Genomic DNA, 18,880 nt, shown 5'->3' with positions numbered 1-18,880 from the left:
TTGAGGACGGTTGTGGTATGTGGAGAAAAACCGGGGGTTGGGGGTCAACACAACAAAGCACAACCCCAGACTCCCCTCTCCTCACTGGTTTCCCCCCCCCCGGTTCAGTCTCCTTTCTGATAAATGTGAATCCCACTCCAGCATTGTCACTTGTTGCTGGTCCTTTCTGGGATGGCAGCGCCGTCCACGAGCTGAGCAGAACTGAATATCGCGAAGGGATGTTTTTACTTCTGGGGATCCCTAGAAGGCCGACAGAGGGCTGTAAAATGCACACACTTATAACACTTCATTTAGCGACCGTTCAAAGTTAACAACAGCCGTGAAAAAAAGCGTCGTTATCGTTTTCCCCACAACTGATGCAGCACCTCCGTGGTTTGACAACTTTTTCGGGTTTTTGGAAATGTTTTTTTATTGTTCTTTTTCATCTTTTACACATTTTTAACCTGAATAGTAACAGTACTGTGCCATCATTATTATAAACCAATCTCGTGTAAATATCTACATTTATCTACATTTATCTATAATTTTCTTATCTCCGTTATCCTTATTTCTATTTTCAACCATTTATACCAATTGTCCCAAATTTGGTAATACTCCGACTCTTGTCTTTTAATTTTAACGTCAATTTATCCATTTCAGCACAATCTATAATTTTCTGAATTCCTAATTCCTCTGAGGGCGTATTATTTTGTTTCCAGCATTGTGCGCATACTATTCTTGTTGCTGTCAATATATGTAATATAATATATTTAATCTTTTCCCTGTATTTCCCTTGAATTATTCCCAATAGAAGCAACTCCAGTTTAAACTCTATTCGATTTTTCCACCATTTCTTGTATCCAACTCCATATTTTAGTCCAGCATTTTTGTGGGGCTTCTGGGCATGACCACCACATATGATAGAAGATACCTTGGTTCTGTTTGCATATCCAGCATGTCGGATTCATGTTAGGGTACATTTTAGCCAATCTCATTGGTGGCAAACGCTGACCACTGTTTCGTATTTATGGAAGGGCACGAGAGCCCCTTTTTTGCGACCTTCGGACAAGTCCACAGGGAAGCCAGATTCATCTAACGGCCGCGTTCACCAACTTCACCAACTGCAGCGATTCGCTTAACAACGATGGCAACGAGGAAGCTCATAAAACGGGGCGCGTGCCTCACTTGGCAACAAGAAACGTGGGGCTAATTTGAGGACCACCCGTACAAACCACCAGCCACTGGGGGCAGCTGTGGTATTCAGCCAGCCCTGTAGGAAGAGCCAGCCTCTTACAAAAGGCCATTTCATGCACCCTTACGATATGGCCATGGTGGAGGAGCGAGCCCCCCCACCGCCACTTCCTGCCGGCCCCAGAGATTCCCAGGGAGAACAAAGCAGGTGTTGTGTCTGCTTTGGCTAGAAATTTCCACGGAAGCCCCCCCCCCCCCAAACACAGGGGCCTGGGTGAGACCTCAGGGGCCCACTGTGGACTTGAGGAAGAGCCTTTTAGAATCGCTCTCTGGGTGGACAACCTCCAGCTTTCCAAGGCAAGAGTCAAAGCAAACGGCAACCCCAGGACTTTCGAGAGCTTCCCAACCGGCACCGCCAAAGTCAAACTGTCTGGCGATCCTCTGGCGACTCCTCCGACTCTGAATATTAAAATTAAGAGCTTGGGAATGGCTTCTTGTCGTAGGCCCGAAGAGAGCCGCTGCCGGTGAAGGAAAACAGCGTCAGGGGACTAGCAAACAAGTTCAGTTCACACACGACACAGTGCCTCTAGACGTGATTGATTGGTCAGCCTCCACTGTGCGAACACAAAACTCCCTTTTTAGGAACCTGTCATCCCTGAATTCATCCGACTGCAAATTATCCCCCTAAAGTAAACCATGTTTACAAACAAGCCATAGCTTTGAATGCACGAGGCAGTCGATGGAACGCGGTTCAAACACCCCGTGACTAAATAGGTACCCAGTTCACTGCAAACCGTGGTTTATAACCACAGCAATGTATCAGCCCAGCCGGGGTTGATTTAAAAAAAAACAAAAAAACTATTTTAGAAATCTTTTCACTGTCCTGGAGAGTCGGGTTGGAGCATCCATCTGTCAGAGACGAGTAGTTCTAGGTTAGTTCTAGGAATTAACCCATTTTCTGGATTCACACAATACCTGGAACCTTAGGCTGTCATTGCACAATACCAACACTGACCCAGAGAAAAATTGATAAAGTTCAATACTGAAACAAGCCCCTTCCTTCCTTCCTTCCTTCCTTCCTTCCTTCCTTCCTTCCTTCCTTCCTTCCTTCCTTCCTTCCTTCTCTCCTTCTCTCCTCTTCTCTTCTTTTTGAGGTTGCATTATAACAATTAAATCAATGTACAAAGTACTGAGAACAACTCTCTCTTTTCTTCCTTCACAGTTCCCCAGTTTTGCCTTTTTGGTTATCCATTAGCACCAGACCTGCATCCTTTCTTACAGAAAACCTGTGAAGAAGGCACATTATCTCACAGGCCAACACTGCGTAAATCTGTTTAGGCTAAGCTAACCGGGTGCTTATTTCACAGCCAAGCAATTGTTTCCCCCTGGGGCTGCCACCTCTGAATTCAGGCAACCCACCGTAATCCACTTGCTGTTCATCCTCCTTCCTTTTGCACTGACTGCTTTTCTTTGAGCAGAACAGCTTGAAAATGGGATCCAAAGGAAGGGAACAAATGTACACAGACAGACAGACAGCTTTTGTGTTTATTTTCCCAAGAATTAAATCCATCCAATTGGTTTTGACAGAAAGGGCTTAAGTTTTGAGCCTGGCTCAATTCCAGGAAAAAAAAAACAAAAAACTTAAAACGTGGACAAAGGCTACGGAAACATTTTTCCCTGCAAACGTCTCTAAAATGGAAGTGAAAGTCCAAGTCCTCATGACCCAGAACAAAAGAACTGATTGTAGGGAGATGGTAACTTCTGTCCAGCTTTCTGGGGTCTGCACTGAGACGTTTCTCAACCGATGCAACTCGGAAACTTCAACTCCCAGAATCCCCCAGCCAGGAATTCGGAGGAGTTTCCGAGGCCCAGCTAAAGAAGCAGGGATTGGCAGCTGAGAATTCACTCTGGCCAATCCCACACAGCTGGGTCCCCCTTCCTCCTGACCTTCAGCCTCCTGACCTTCAGCCTCCTAACCAGAAGCCCCTAACTCCCTATTTCGCTCACTGGGCAGCCATTTTTGGCTACCCCAGTTGGAAGGGCCATTGGTCCAGGAGGACTGCTGGATTGTCACTATGCTTCTGACAAACACCCAGCTGTGAGGCTGAACATCCACAGAGAAGCCCTGATCAAAGGATACAGATTCCTTGGGTGTCGAATCACACTTGACCGATAAAAAACATACGTTCGTCATATGTTTCAGTCTCCAGTCCCCTCATCATCCTGGCTGCTCTTCTCTGCATTCTTTCCAGAGTCTCATAAAACGCTGGGTATCTTTTTAAAAAGGAATGGATTTCAGGACCGGCCCGCCACGAAGCGAGCGGTGGCTTGGTGTGATGGGGACACATCCGCCTCCTCCTGCTTTTCCCTAAAGTGGATCTGAGCGGCATCCCCCAATCACAGGTGACACTGAGTCAGCCGCTCCGCTCCGTGGCAGCTGACGTCAGGGGCCGTGACTCCTGCGCCAGGAGTGCCGATTGGGCGAGTGCACCCAGCAGAACCAAAGCGGGGAAAATGCTCTCCAAAACAGGTCTTTCCAGGTAATTAGGTTTGTTTTCCTGAAATTAGACTTGCCTCTACAAGGTCCACGTTGCACCAACCAGGAAGAGAACCTGGGTAGGATCAACACAGATTTAAGCCAATTCTTTTCTCTCTCTCTCTCTCTCTCTTTCTCTTTCTCTCTCTCTCTTAAAAAAAATAAAATAAATGGAATTAAATTCACTTTTATATGCCTCCCCAAAAACACCAGCTTTTCCCAGCCTGGTTCTCCCAGCTGGACTAGACTACAATCCCTGTCACCCTTAAGTACTCGTTCACTCTTCTTCCTTTTTTATCTATTGCTGCCAAGATCTACACTCAAGGTAGCTGTGGAACCCATGTCTTTACTAACAGACCAACCCCACAAATGTTACTTCCCATGCCTTGTGTATTCCCAGTCCTTATAGGAGTTGGGCCTCCTTCCCTCGGCTAACCAAATCCCCGTTGTTGTTCCCATTTTAATACACATTTTGAAAACCGATTTGCAAAAGAAAGAGGATTAGGAGAGAGAAAGGAGACCTGGATGCTGCAGAGAAGTCCTGAATTGCAAATAGGACTTTGATTTGTTTATTTTCAGATTGACCCACCTGCTGGATATTTTACAGAGCTGGGCCTCTCACAAATCTCAGCCGGTGTTGAAGGAAGGAAGGGAGGAAGGAAGGAAGGAAGGAAGGAAGGAAGGAAGGAAGGAAGGAAGGAAGGAAGGAAGGAAGGAAGGAAGGAAGGAAGGAAAGACAATGGAGATAAGGAAGGTCATGGAAGAGGAAGGAAGGAAGGAAGGAAGGAAGGAAGGAAGGAAGGAAGGAAGGAAGGAAGGAAGGAAGGAAGGAAAAATGGAGAGAAGGAAGAGGGAGGGAGGAAGAAAGGAAGGGAGGTATCTCTCCAAACCCATGATTTTCTGCAGCAAGCAAACCATCCCAAAAGCAAACCATGTGATTTCTGAGCTCAGATCAGTCCGTTGGCATCAGGTCTGCACATCAATTTCCAACCCAGTGAAAAGATCAGAGGAAACAAGGGGCAGATTCCCAAGCAAGGAACCTGGTGAAGGAGGGGCAGCTTTCCGCCAAAACTGCAGAACCAAATGAGAGAACAAGAAAGGGTCCAAACCATTTCCGACTCTACCAAAGAGTTAAATTAAAAGCCCCCCCAAAAGCTCATTTTCCTTCAAAGCTATGCTTTAGGAAGCGAAGGGTAAATCAGGCACCCAGGACAGTTAAAGACAAACGTTGATTTTTGTCCAATTTTTAAAAAGCAACAACATTATTCATTCTAAACATTTTCATTTGGGCTTCGGTTCAGCCCATTTTAGGGAGGACCAAAAAAAAAAAAAAAAGCCCACACACATAAAGCCCTGCAAATAAATTTCCAAATAAATTTCCAACCATTGCAGGGAGGGCTTTTTCCCAAGTACCAGATCTGCCCAAAGAAGTGCAAATGATCTGCAGAGAAACCAGAAACAGAGAATGGAACATTGGAAAGGCTGTTTTTTTTAAAAAATTCAAAAAGGAGGCTGGGTATTTTACAAGCTGCTGGCAGTTTCACCCTCCACGGATGCTTCCACAGCGTCTCGGCTCCAAAACCTTTTCTCAGACACCCGGCATCCAGGAAGCAAATCATTACAGGTAGTCCTCGAAGTTACGACGGTTCATTGAGTGGCCGTTCACAGTTACCCACGGCACTGGAAAAAGGAAGACCATTTTTCACACTTCTGTCCGTTGCAACAGCTCCATGGTCCCCTGGCCAGAATTCAACCGACTCATATTTATGACAGTTGCAGAGTCCCCGGGGTTACGTCACCCCCTTTGGTGACCTTCCGACAAGGTTGACAAGGAAGCCAGATTCACTTAAAGAACTTACAAACTGCAGTGATTCACTTAACAAATGTGGCAAGGAAGGTCGTAAAATGGGACAAAACTAACTTTATATGCGTCCCTCGCTTAAGCAACAGGTATTTTCCGGCTCAACTGTGGTCATAAGTCAAGGACTTGCTACATTACATTAACTTCTACTCTAACATGGATACACTCCCTTCCCAGGCCATGTTTCCATAAGGAAAACAGCCGATTTCTAAGTTTGCAAAGCTTTTCACACACACAGTACATTTAAATCAACTTTCCAACAGGCCAAATGATCCATAAACTGCAAAAAAAACCCACTATCCCTTGGACAACTGACAAGCTCGGCAAGAAGAAATGAGGCCATCGCGCACACACACACACACACACACACACACACACACTTATTCATTCTATTGAAATTTATCATCGGTGCATTAAGGCTAGGAAAAAGCAGAGCATCATTAAAACATGTTTTCTTTCAGTATTCCGATTACTCCCCCAGGTTTTTTTTAAAAAAAGAACAACCGCAGGCATTCCACATTTTTTAAGAAGAAAAAAAACAACTATTCAGTCTTCCATCATTGGAAAAGTTTAAGGAACAATAATTTAACAACCCAATTTTGCCCCGATCTGATCCAAAAACCTGAAATGCAGCGTGGAAAGATCCGCAGATCTTGAACCAAGGCAACGGATTTCCATTCTGAATTTGTCTTGGGACCCTGCAGGCAACCCTTAACATTAATAAATATGAAGTCCCCTTTGGGCCAAGTTTAATTCTTGGGTGGCTTTATGGATGCCCATCCCAGCCATTTCCTGCCTGCCTTTTCCTAGCGTGTCTTCTCCGCTTCCTGGCCAATCTGTCTGCCCCGAGCTTTCCTGTTGATCTCCCACCCAATTTCCAAGCAGACCCTTCCAAACCCTGCCGTGCCCTTTGAACTCAAGAGATGACTGCGGACAGCTCGGCACAAACTTACAGGTAGCTGCCACCGCACACACCAGGGAGCCTGGGATTTTCACATCCCACAAAGAGGGCTGCCCCCCGCCCCCAACCCCACAAGCGGATGCGTTAAACAAACACGCCCCAAAGCCTCCTAAGCTCCGCCTCCGAGTCCCACCACAAAGAGTCACGGCCACAGGGGGTGTGTGGGGAGGCTATCTGATCGGTGAGGTCACCGATCTGGCCCAAGGCCAAGGATGCATTGCCAGCCTCGTCCACCCACCTCCTCCCTCCTCTGTGTAACAGAACTGAAACACAACCCCGGATCTGGCAGGTTAAACGGTTGTCGGAAGGGGGGTGGAAGGTCAAAACTCAGCCCCAATCCCACCCACCCCCATTTCACATCACCCTCGCGTGTAAATCTCGCTTCCAAATTTCAAATGCATGCAAAAAGCAACACGATGCAACGATATCTTTCCAAATGCTCTCTTATTTATTTGATTTTTTTACACCTCTTATTTTACATCCCCCCCCACGACACCCCGATTTGCCCTTGCAAAGAGCCTTTTTGCTTCGCCTCTCGTGGCAAGCCCCACAGCCAAGGTAGCAACGTGCAAAGGTCAAGGTAAGAACAGCATCTCTGGTTTCTGAGTAGGTCAGCTGCCAAAAAAACAAAACAAAAAAAAATACCCAGCCAGAACACTTCCTTTCCCAAGGAGAGAGAAGGCGGGGTGGGGGGTGGGGGCTTAAAGCAAGATCCAAAAGCTTTAGCAAACCAACTCCCCAGCCCTGCTCACTCTGACTGGCCGAGGGAGGATTCCCCCGCCCCTCCGAAAGCTCCAGATTTCATCAGGGCCAACAGCGTCTCTTCGCTTACATGCAGAGCGCCTCGGTAATCCCGACGGAATGTGGTTTTCCCAATCCAGGCCTATGTATTGTTTGTTGTTGTTGGATGCTTGCAAAAGTACACTTCCCAAACCAATATTCAGAGAACTGAACAATCAAGGGGAAAAGAACAAGCGACAAGGCACGACTATGTCTAAGTGACCAGAAAGGGAAACTACACTGCACTCGGCAGCAAGTTGTGTCAAGTTAGTTTCGGTGCAATCTTCTAGCAGGTACGTTGCCTTCTGTCCAATTCTTGGTTCCTTTTCAGAAATTCCCCAATCCCTCAAAAAGTATAACGCGGTTTTTTCCTAGGCAAGCCCTCCCATCCTTTTGGCTTGCTGTTCCAGACCAACAGAGCAAAACAGAGTCTCCAAGCCACTCAAATAGACCTCTTGTTTCAGAGACACCCAAGAGCTGACGAACCACCATTGTCTCGTGGAGGAAATGCATATTTGCACACCCGCAAGAAGTCAAGTCATACACTGCAAATGTGAGATTCAACCATTTCGCTTTGCGATAGGCCTCCAGTGGTTTGGATATCTATATCTATATCTATATATATATATGCCTCCAGGTGAGGCTAGGAAAGAATTGTGCCTGCATCCCAGCTCGTGGATGGATCAGGATATGTGGAAGTATGCAAATTCAATTCGTCCTGGCCTTATTGAAAAAACAGGATTGGAACACATCAATAAAACCCCCACAAGACTCAAACCATCCTCTGCGAACTCACCTGGTAAGATATGGCTGGGAAAGCTGGCCATACCTGAAGAGAAAGAAGGGGGACACCTCCAAATTCTGGGGATCCAAAGGAGATTACCCCAAGTACCATGGACAGCGACAGTCAGTGACAAGTTGTCCTTAAGTAATGATCCAGGACAGCGGTGGGCAACAATGGCCTCTTTGTGATTTGTGGACTTCAACTTCCAGAATTCCTGAGTGGCTCATCGGGAATGGCTGGCTCAGGATTCTGGGAGTTGAAGTCCACTGGTGGTAACGAGGCCATAACTGCCCAGCCCTGTTCTAGAAATTCTCATCCAGGGGAGAGGAGTCTGCCTACCGAGATAAGGTGGACCGGTTGCTTTCGTGGTGTGGAGACAACAACTTGGTCCTCAACACCAATAAGACCAAGGAGCTTATGGTAGACTGTTCCTTATGAAGGAACAGATCAGACCTCCAGCCCTTCCTTATCAAGGGAGACCGAGGGGAGCAAGTGGACAGTTTTAAGTTTCTGGGTGTTACCCCAAAAGAGGACCCGACCTGGGGTGCCCACATTGCAGCCCTGGTCAAAAGGGCCCAGCAGAGATTATACTACTTGAAACTTCTCAGAAAACAACAACGGAATGAAAAACTGCTGGTGACCTTCTACCGCTGCACCAGAGAGAGTATCTTAACTTACTGAACCTCTGTATGGTTTGCCAATTGCACAGTGGCAGATAGGAAAGCACTCCAGAGGGTTAACGTCATTGCCCAGAGGACCATGGGTTGCCCTCTCCCGTCTTTGGAAGAGCTTTATAGCACCCGCTGCCTTATGAAAGTTCAAAACATCCTTAAAGATCCATCTCATCCTGGGAACCCTTTGTTTGAACTATTACCCTCTGGCAGACGGTACAGAATAATAAAAACGAGGATAAATAGGCTGAAAAACAGCTTCTATCCCAGGGCAGGAGCTCTGTTGAATTCTGCTGTATAGTGCAGAGTTGGTGCGGTGTCGGGGTTTTCCGGTTCAATGTGTGGAGTGCGAAGGATGTGTGTTTGTGTTTCTTTTCATGGTCATGATGTGCACTGAAGATGGTGCTTGATTTTGTTGTACGAGGGGCAATGGCAATAAAGTAAACGAAACTAAAACTCGTTTGGGCTCATGATGCAAGCAGAGGACGGACGAGAGAGAAAAGAAATATCTTGTTTCCCAACTGTTGAAGGAACCGAGGCAATGGACAGACTCCAGGAATTAAGAGCGTTCAAATCTTACCTAATCCGGTACCTTTCCAAGGTACTAAAGAGAAGCGCCTAAACCCTGAAATAAGCAAATGTCAGCTTCCAGGGCTTAATATTTAATCTTAATCCCGGAGGATCGCAGGGGAAGCCACCGCCGCCGAGAGAAAACAAAATTTGATCCAGATGGCAGGGCCCGAAGCAGAACAAAACAAAACAAAAACCCACCTCTTTTTATCACCTTGCACCAGAACAGGGAGGCCCCCCCCCAAAAAAAATGCTAGCAAGAGAAAAAGAGGAAACTAGTCACCTGGAGAGCGGCAGCCCAGTAGCCTTCAGCGCATCATGCTCAGAGGCTACATACCACTTGTTTCTCTGCTTTTCTGGTTTTTGGAGGAAACTAACAGGTGTGTTTGTGTGTGGGGGGGGAGGAACTGCAAATTACAGCTCTCAGGTGACCCAGTGGCCTTCCCTTCCCTTCTCAAGATGGGTGGCTGGGGACTTCCTCTGCCCTCTCCCTTCTTCCATCCTCTCACTATTCTGCTGCTGCTGCTGCTGTGTCTTTCCCCAGAGTCATCCCAAGGCCTCTTCCTTCCTTTCTGGGAATTTTTCAGGCTGAAAAGCGGAGCAGACGTCACGCTTCAATCAATGCCTAATAAATAATAGATACTGGGTCCTCACACACACACACATACATTAGCAGCACACTTCCATGTCCGCCAGCAAGCGTTTCACACACACACACAGACACACATCGCCCCGCTTCCAGCTTCCCCTTCCCTGCGCCACCCCGCCTGCCCTTCAAGCGTATTTTTAGCCAGCGTAGGCATCCCGGCCTGTCCGTGTAGCAGCCCATGTGCATCACAAATGGCAGCCAACCCTTCTCTGTATCGCCCTCCCAGCCTCCACCCTTCTAGCACACACACACACATACATGCACGAGTGGCCATGGACGACCTTGATGTGACCAAGGGAGGGGAGGGGGAGATTGCAGCAGTCCCTTTCTTCCTTCCTCCCTCCCTCCTTCCCTTCCCTTCCTTCTCTTCCTTCCTTCTCTTCCCTTCCCTTCCTTTCCTTTCCTTTCCTTCCCGACTGCTAAGTCACCACCACAGGTCTCCGAGCAGAGGGTCAAAACCCACCTGCAGCTAGTGGTGTGTGTAGCTGCTCCCCCTATTCTCTCTCTCTCTCTCTCACACACACACACACACACACACACTGGACAGGGTCCAACTTGGCTTTCGAGGGATGCTTCTGCACCATCCATCTTCCCTCCCTGCTCCTTTTTTATTTGTTCTCACACGGCCAGACAGACAAGAGAGCTGCAGAGACACACGGAGGGTCCCTGGTCCTCCACCACGACACCCCCACACACCCCGTCCATCTGGCTTGGGGGCTCCTGCAATGCCATGCTACTCTCTCTGTCTCCCCCCACCCCCTCCAGCAAAGCCAATGTAACCAAGCTCCATCAAGCCAGCAAGGGCCCCCCCCCTCTGCAAAAAAGAGAGAGAGAGAGAGAGACGCCAGCCAGGTGACTAGATCTCATGGGGCCTCCAAGACTCTTCCCCAGGACTGGACTAGAAGACCTCCAAGGGCCCTTCTGATGGATGGATGGATGGAAACCGACCTATTAGAAGGCTTCGGCTGTTGCAAGACAACGGGGGGGGGGGGCTCCCCTCCCGCCTCTCTTCCTTTCCTCTCCCCCACCCCCCACGAGGAAGCAATGGGGGGAGAAGGGGAAGCAGCCCTAAAGGACCCCTTCTCCTCCCCCCTCGCCCTCCTCCCCGCCACCTTTAGGGGCAGCCAAAACGGGGAGAGTCCCTTCTTGAACCGGCCCCGTTCCGCCTCCTCCTGGCGCGGCTGCTTAACCCGGCGGCTTGCAGAGGCGGGCAGGTCGGGACCGAAGCCGGCGGAGGAGGCTGGAGCTTAACAATGGGCGAGCGCGCGGCGGGGGCGAGCGCGGGCGCGCGTGGAGGGACGGGGGGGGGGGTTGCGTTGCGCGTGGAACCCGCAGCCCTTCCCACCCTCCGTGTCTCTCTCCCCAAAAAAAAAAACACCCCAAACGATGCAGGCGAGGCAAAACGCCTCTCTCTCCCTCGCCCGGGCGCCCCCTCCGCTTTGCAAGGACGCCTTACCGGAATCGGGGCGAATCCTTAATGCACTCCTCGAATTCCACCGTCATCTTGGCCGTCGGGGTGAAGGGAGCGAGAGGGGACGGGGGAAGGGAGGGTTAAGGGGGGTGGGGGGCGGGAAGGGGTGGGGGGGAAAAGAGACCGGGGCGAGAGGCCGCTCACAAGCCGGGGAGGAGGCGCAGCATCTTCCGACCGCGCGCGCCCAACGAGCTGCAGCGAAGCCAGCGAGGAAGCCAGCCGGTCCCGGGGACGCCCTGCGCAACGCGCACGCTCTCTCGCCTTGGCGCACGGCTTGGCCGCCTGGAAGAAAGGCGGGGAAGGGTTGGCTTTGGGGTGTGTGTGTGTGTGTGTGTGTGTGTGGAAGGGTGGAGGTGGGCAGGAGGAGAAGAGCCGCGGAGCCGAGCTGTCAGCAGCCCCAGGGAGCGTCGGCCAACTCCGGCTACCAGCGACGCCCAGCCCTCCTCCTCCTCCGCCTTTGCGCAGATCATCCCGGGGCCGCCCAGCTCTCCCCCCCCCCATCCCTCCCTCCCCCGAAGGGCGGCCAGGGCTGGGCTGGGCTGGGGAGGGGAGGGAGACGCCTTATTATCCAAGCCCCCCAACCCCAACCCACCCCACCCCGGCCCCGCTTCTTCCCCGGGAACCTCTGGCGCCGATCCGGGTTGCAAAGATCTCCACCTCCCCTAGATGGCAGCCAGGAGGTGGACAGCCCTAAGCCTTCCAAGCTGGCGGAGGGGGGGAGGAAGGGTAAAATCGGTCCAAAGGACCAAAAAGAAAGAAAGAGGTTGAGGAGCTTCGGAAAGGAAAACGCAGAGAAGAGCAACTTTAAGAGGATTAAAGGCCTTGGAGGCTAAAGCAGGCGAAGAAAACGGTTGGAGGATTTGGGTAGAAGGGGGACACGATCTCGGTATTCCAGTATTTGAGGGGCTGCCACAGAGAAGAGCGGGTCAATTTATTTTCCAAAGCATCAGAGAGGAGGTGATGATAAGAAGATGATAAGAAGCAATGCATAGAAACTTAACCAAAGAGAGAAGCAACCTAGAATTAAGGAGATATTTCCTATCGGTGAGGACAATTAACCAGTGGAACAGCTTGCCACCAGAAATCATGGACGACGTTCCATCACTGGAGGTTTTGAAGAAGAGACTGGACAGTCACCTGTCTGAAATGGTACAGGCTCCCCTGCTCGAGCAACAGGCTAGACTAGAAGACCTCCAAGGTCCCTTCCAGCTCTATTCTGATTCTGAATTGGGGAACAAACTGGGATTCTGCCCCTCCACCCGCACCCCTTTTGCCTATAAGCCACTCTGGGTAAGCTAGTATCTTTGCTGACATGCAGGTTTAGAGGTCAGCTTTCCAATCGGCCACAAATACGCATGCCACAGCTTAGCACAACAGGTGAAACTGGCTAACATTCATGGTTAGGTGAGGTTTTAGAGTCCTGTTTGAGTCCGGGTGGTTCTCGACTTGCTAGCGTTCAAAGTTACAAAAAAAAAAAAGTGACTTACAGCCGTTTTTCACACACTTACAAGCGTTGCAAGCATCCCCCTGGTCAAAATTCAGATGCTTGGCCACTGACTCATATTTCTGACGGCTGCAGTGATCCCCCTTTGCAACCTTCTGACCAGTCAGCGGAAAAGCCAGATTTGCTTAATAATCGTGTTTACTAACTTCAAAACCTGCAGTGATTCATTCTGCAACTGTGGCAAGAACGGTCGTAAAAATGGGGCAAAGCTCGTGTGATGACCTGGGGCATAACACAAAAATAACAAAGTCACAAAAGTAGAATAAATTCCCTTTAATGCCTCCAACTTGTCCCCCAATGTCCTGTTATCATCGGCTGGAGATCAAACTCTTCCAAAAACAGTCTGCGAAGGAAAGAAATGCAGTCCGAACCCAAAGTAAAGATAATTAGAAATTTAAAAAACCAGCACAAACCACACTGAAGCATTTAACACGGCAGGCCAGGATGATAAATTACAGACTTCCACAGGATAACGCACCACCCATGGTTGGGACTCGACAAAAATAATGCACGCTTTGCTTCCAGCAAGGAGCTCTGTGCAAACGCCCCACTTATATCCTGTTCTCCCAGCTGCAACTAATGAAAGGGATCAGGGCCTTCTTCTCTCCCATAAGCCATGTTGGTCCCTTCTCCGTTCTTCCCTGCCTGCCCTAGGATGAAGAAGGGATGGCCCCGGGTCTTCTTCTGAATGCCCAGCCGGACTGTGCCCTTCTCCCATTTCTCCCACAGCCACCGGAGCCCCACTCCCACTCCCCGTCAGCTGCTCCTGCTCCCCCTCAGAATCAGACTCCAACAAGGGCATGACAGCTCACTTAACGAAAGTCTCACTCAGCAACGGAAATGTTGGGCTCCGTTGTGGTCGTACTTTGAAGACTACCTGTGTAGGTGAACCCCAGAGCAATTGCTAGTTTACCGCTCGGGATCCTTGTGTGACCAGCTGTTCAGAAGGTGTCCCCGAATTAATCCCGGAAATAAATCACCACAAAGACAGTGGACTTCAGAGGCCCCAACAAGCCAAAATTAATTGGCTCTCTCCTCCCCGGAGCTCATCCAAGGAGTTGAACATTAAAGGAGGATTGTTCGTTTGACATTTATATGGGCTTTGCAAATTCAGAAAGTTTCCCATGGATTATTTTGGCCCAACCCCAGCAAAGGCCCCCAGATCCAGCCCAGACAAAGCATCTGGGACAAGAATATTGAGCCCAACTCCAGCCTGTTCTCCAAATTCCTCTTCAATGGTTCGAGGACCGCTCTTTTTTTAAAAAAAAACACAAGGCGTTTCCCATACAGATGGCGGCTCTTTCCAAGGTCTTCCCGATTTGTAATTTGCAGCTGGAAAACAGCCTTGGAATGGACAAGCTGCTGATTTTATTATGTGCTTTTTTGGCAGGAACCTGCTCACGAAAAAACCTCCCCCCAAAAATAAAGAATAAAGAATGGACGCCGCCTTTAAATATTAGGCAGTCTGTCTCGTCTGAATTTTCAGAAATCTGCTGTTGAATAGAAACGTACCTTCACTTGAGACCTTCAAGAAGAGATTGGACTCCTATCTGTCAGAAATGGTGTAGGGTCTCCTGCTTGGGCAGGGGGTTGGACTAGATGACCTACCAGGTCCCTCCCAACTCTGTTAATCTGTTAGCCTTAAAATTTGTCCTTTCCTTCATCAATCCAGGGTGGGTGGGTGGGGAATAACAGGACAGTGCCTCATGCCGGAACAATCAAGGGACTCCCTTCGGGCATTTATAAACAAGCCAAGTTTCTAGCCCTCGTGATTGCAAGGAGGTTTGGAAAACATACTGGGAATTTGCCTTGTGTAAATTCTTCCAAAAATTTACTTGGATATGACCCACCGGTCTTCTTCTTCCCAAGCTTCTACGTCGGGACTCTTTTTACAGACTGTGATTTTATGAGCCTTTCATGCCATTGGACAAAGAGCAAATCTTTCACACACACCCTCCCTCCTTGGAGGCCTCCGGATTTGTGAGGAGCGGCGTGGGGTACATTTAGAACGAGACCCTGAGGCCACACCATCTTTCATTCCAAGTGTTTGCAACGGGCGTTTGGGCCCAGATCAGACAACTCTAGCACAGGGGAGGCTTCAAACAGCTACAGGCAGCAGGGGGCGTGCTTTTTAATCCTCACCCTTAGTCTTTGGGAACCTTTTTCTCTGAGCCCTGAGTGACATACAAACCTGTGAACATGGGGTAATCTTTTTGTCACCATAGCCCAGCATTTGGGAGGTCAGTCGTAGTAAATATAAATTATTGATGGCTTTATAAAAATCAGGCTTACATGTGCCAAGAATGAATGTGTGTATGTGTGCATGTGTGTGTGTGGATAGATAGATAGATAGATAGATAGATAGATAGATAGATAGATAGATAGATAGATAGATAGATAGATATAGATATAGATATAGATATAGATATAGATATAGATATATAGATAAGAATCTTACACGGGAAAAGACCCGATCACGCCAATACCTCCTTGCTACTTCTATTACGGGCCTTAAATTGAAGTGCTGAACTTTTCTCTGACTTTTCTTCCAGATGTTGGCCAGCTGGACTCTCCACCTTGATCCTCTAGAACAGGGGTCTCCAAACTTGACAGCTTTAAAACTTGTGGACTTCAACTCCCAGAATTCCTCTTCCAGTTATGTTAGCTCAGGAATTCTGGGAGTTGAAGTCCTCCAGTCTTAAACTTGCCAAGTTTGAAGACCCTTGCTCTCGAAGAGCCAAAATCAGTCGCATCAAGCCCAGAGAATGGAACAAAGCATCCTTGCTTGCACAGGAGAAGGTATCTTTGCAATCAAAAGGGATGGAAATTTGTTTATTTTTTTAAGCCAAAGCTCGAAATTTTCACAGAGGCAGACGTCTGTGGTAGGGATCATATTGGGTGGTCTTTTTAGAAGCACTCATGCCTGACAGTTGCCAAGCCTTGAGGCTTGCTGTTTATTTGTTTCGTTTCTGTTTCATTTTTCTGTCTGGGAGCAGAGTTGCCAAAAAGAATTGCCGGCCCATGTAGGAATTTATTCTTGGCCTGTTCACAGAATGGAGAGTTGGAAGGGGGGGGGGGAACGGAACAAACCCTGAACTAACCATGGTTAACGTTATATATATATATATAGTCATTATCCACACATACATTCCCTCTGGCGTCACTCAAAAAGGGCCTTTTCCCCCCTCATAAGTAATAGAGAAAACACACATTTTTGTTATAGATTCAACTTTGAGAGTGGTTTATGAAGGTCGGGGATTCAGTTACTCCTCCAAATTCTTTAGTGAAACCTCCATTACCAAAGAGAGCCTATCTCAAGAGTCTTGAAACTTGGCAAGTTTAAGACTTGTGGGACTTCAACTCCCAGAATTCCTGAGCTAACATGGACTGGAGGAAGAATTCTGGGAGTTGAAGTCCCACAAGTCTGAAAGCTGTCAAGTTTGAAGCCCCCTGCCTTAGAAAGAGTGCAGAGAAGAGCAACAAAGAGGATTAGAGGTCTGGAAGCTAAATAAAAATTCTGTTCTATATCTAAAGGGGTGCCCCAAAGAAGTGGGGCATCAAATTATTCTCTAAAGGCCCTGAAGAGAAGCAACCTAGAACTAAGGAAGGGTGTCTTAGAACGGGGGTCCCCCCAAAGTCGACAGCTTTAAAACTGGTGGACTTCAACTCCCAGAATCCCACCTCCAGCCATGTTAGCACGGGAATTCTGGGAGATGAAGTCCCTCCCACAAGTCTTAAACTTGCCAAGTTTGGAGGCCTCTGATCTATCTGAATAACCATCAGAGGGGTAAAATCATGAGGGTCGTTTGTCTCAATTCAACCACAAAAAAAAAACAAGGTTGTTTCTGGGCTTTGGAATATTTCCCAGCGAGAGAAAGAATTCTGCACATGGTCAGAGGTGTTTGAATCTAGGACACACACACACACACTTTGCATGGATCTTGGTGAGATTTGTTTTTTTTTTTGTTTGTTTTTTTTTTTGCTTTGGCACAAAAGAAATTGGGCGTTTTTCGGCGAGGTTGAGAATTTTCCCCGAGTCCCTTCGGCCAAAGCTCCGGCTCCCTCCCGCTCCTGTGACCGCAGTTCCATTTAGAAGGCGAAGGTTGCAATCAAGGCGCGACGTCTCCCCCCTTTAGGCCCCCTTGCAATCGCCCTATCTTTTCCAATAGGACCGAATTTAGGCGTCTGACTGACTGCCTGTCAGGGCAGGGAAATATCCAATTATCGCACCCGGGGAGGAGGGGAAAATTCAACGCGCGAGAGAAATAATCATGTTTGAAAACGATCCAGCTAACCCAGGGATCTTCCAACTTGACAGCTTTAAGGCTTGTGGGAAATTCCAACTCCCAGAATCCCTCCTCCAGTCCATGTTAGCTCAGGAATTATGGGAGTTGAAGTCCACAAGTCTTAAACTTGCCAAGTTTGAAGACCCGTGAGCTAATAATGTATTCGAGCTTGGCAGGCAATCGGATAGACACCTCCCTGCAAGGGGCCTTTATCTCCTGGAGCCTAGAGCGTCGAAAAAAGTCCTATTAGGAGGAAAGGCGGGAGCGGAGAATTTGCCTGGTTTCATTAATAATTCACTTTTAAAGCCAAAAAAAAAGCATTTTTAGAGGCGAGCCTCTAAATTTGCGAAGCAAGACTTCTTTTGCTTGGGTCAGAGCCACTTCTGCCACCCCTGGGCATGAGTTTTTTGCAAGTGCGACTATCAAGTCGAAATTGCAATTTTACTTTTTGAGGGAGTGCAAAGCTGCAATGAACTCGGCCAAAACTCGCTACTTAATATTCTTCCAATACTTCGGGGCCAAATATAGGTAAGGTGAACAACGTGCATACAAATTGCAGCCTTTTAAAAAAAAGGGGGGCAGGTAAATTAAAAAAAAACTTCAGGGGAAGAGGGGGGAAAACCCCACAAGGGAGGGAAACCATGTTTGACGTCCTTGGGTCATTGAAGAGAGATTAGACCCAGAAGGACAGAGGCAAGAAATGGAAGTTTTTCATTGCAAATGCATTAAGTGCCCTTAATGGTGTGTGTTAGCCAGAGAGAAACCACCAGGCCCACGCTGGGCTCCTCTCCAAGTGTGCTTCTCTTCTTCAATTCTATTCTGCTATTTGTTTTTTGTTGTTGTAAATGAATTTTTGCTTAAATTGAAGGAATGGTATGTAATTTCCCCCCCCTCTACTTTTGCATTCCGAGTAAAAGTTACAACCTTGGGTCGATTTGACATTCTTGATTCAGCCCATTGTGGAAGACAAATGGCTGAAAGGTGCTTGAATTTGGAAAGAAAATATGAAACAAGTTCACCCTTTCTAGTGGATGCCCCAACAAGCAGGGGGAGCAACTATTTGGGATGTCAAAAATGTTTATTACAGTGCAAATCATTTCAAACGCATGCATGCATTTTAAATGATAGTTGAAATGTGCGTTCAACAAAGGCTTCTGTTTTTGCAGAGATTCTGTTATTTATTCTAGTAAAATTGTGATTTGTTTCAGCAAACTGCTCCTTAGTATGATGTGCAAGGGAGATCAAGAGGGCCCATTCCCCTCAGATACAGAGTGAAGCGGTGATACCTATTAAGGAAGCAAATCAAATCCAATTGGAAGGGTTAGATCACTTTGTCCCTTCCATTTGCATGCACACTGCGCTAGAGTCAGATTTAAAGGGCCATCGGTGGAAAAAATGGCTTTAATCCTGCACTTTTCTCATTCTTTGCTTCAACAAAGAGGCCTTGGTTTGTGGCAAGTGTGCCATGTAAACATTTCTTTCAAAAGTTTACGTTCCTTTGGGTTTGCTTCAGGGCTGAATACGTTCCTACAAGAGTCTTGCGGGGCGGGCGGGGGGAGTTTGACTCTCCCGTTTTTCAGCTTAGAAATTCAACTACAAAGACAAATTCACCATCAAAATCACACCGTCTGCCATGA

General features: G+C 48.0%; 2 protein-coding genes across 3 annotated transcripts in view; one reads left to right on the top strand and one right to left on the bottom strand.

Moving 5' to 3' along the window:
* ACAP3 (ArfGAP with coiled-coil, ankyrin repeat and PH domains 3) overlaps positions 1-11,639 on the bottom strand; it is an 81,895-nt gene extending 70,256 nt beyond the window's left edge. Inside the window, exon 1 of the mRNA XM_026715700.2 lies at positions 11,439-11,639. Coding sequence (XP_026571485.1) covers positions 11,439-11,485 — 47 coding nt within the window. The 5' untranslated portion in view covers positions 11,486-11,639. The remainder of the gene's footprint in view (positions 1-11,438) is intronic.
* PUSL1 (pseudouridine synthase like 1) overlaps positions 1-18,880 on the top strand; it is a 60,748-nt gene that overhangs the window by 23,446 nt on the left and 18,422 nt on the right. Inside the window, exon 2 of one of the 2 annotated variants that reach the window (XM_087914903.1) lies at positions 15,510-15,756. Coding sequence is in view for 1 of the 2 variants with exons in the window: in XM_026715721.2 (XP_026571506.2) it covers positions 17,713-17,771 (59 nt within the window). In the remaining variant the exon portion in view is untranslated. Of the gene's footprint in view, positions 1-15,509; positions 15,757-17,457; positions 17,772-18,880 lie in introns of those variants that run through there. The other variant, XM_026715721.2, reaches the window with a different exon arrangement.

This window comes from Pseudonaja textilis, chromosome 18 (genome assembly GCF_049901715.1).
Source record: "Pseudonaja textilis isolate UNSWEBS1 chromosome 18, rPseTex1.2, whole genome shotgun sequence".
NCBI lineage: Eukaryota > Metazoa > Chordata > Lepidosauria > Squamata > Elapidae > Pseudonaja > Pseudonaja textilis.
Note: the sequence above shows the minus strand (reverse complement) of the source record. Positions and strands in the feature narration are given on the sequence as shown.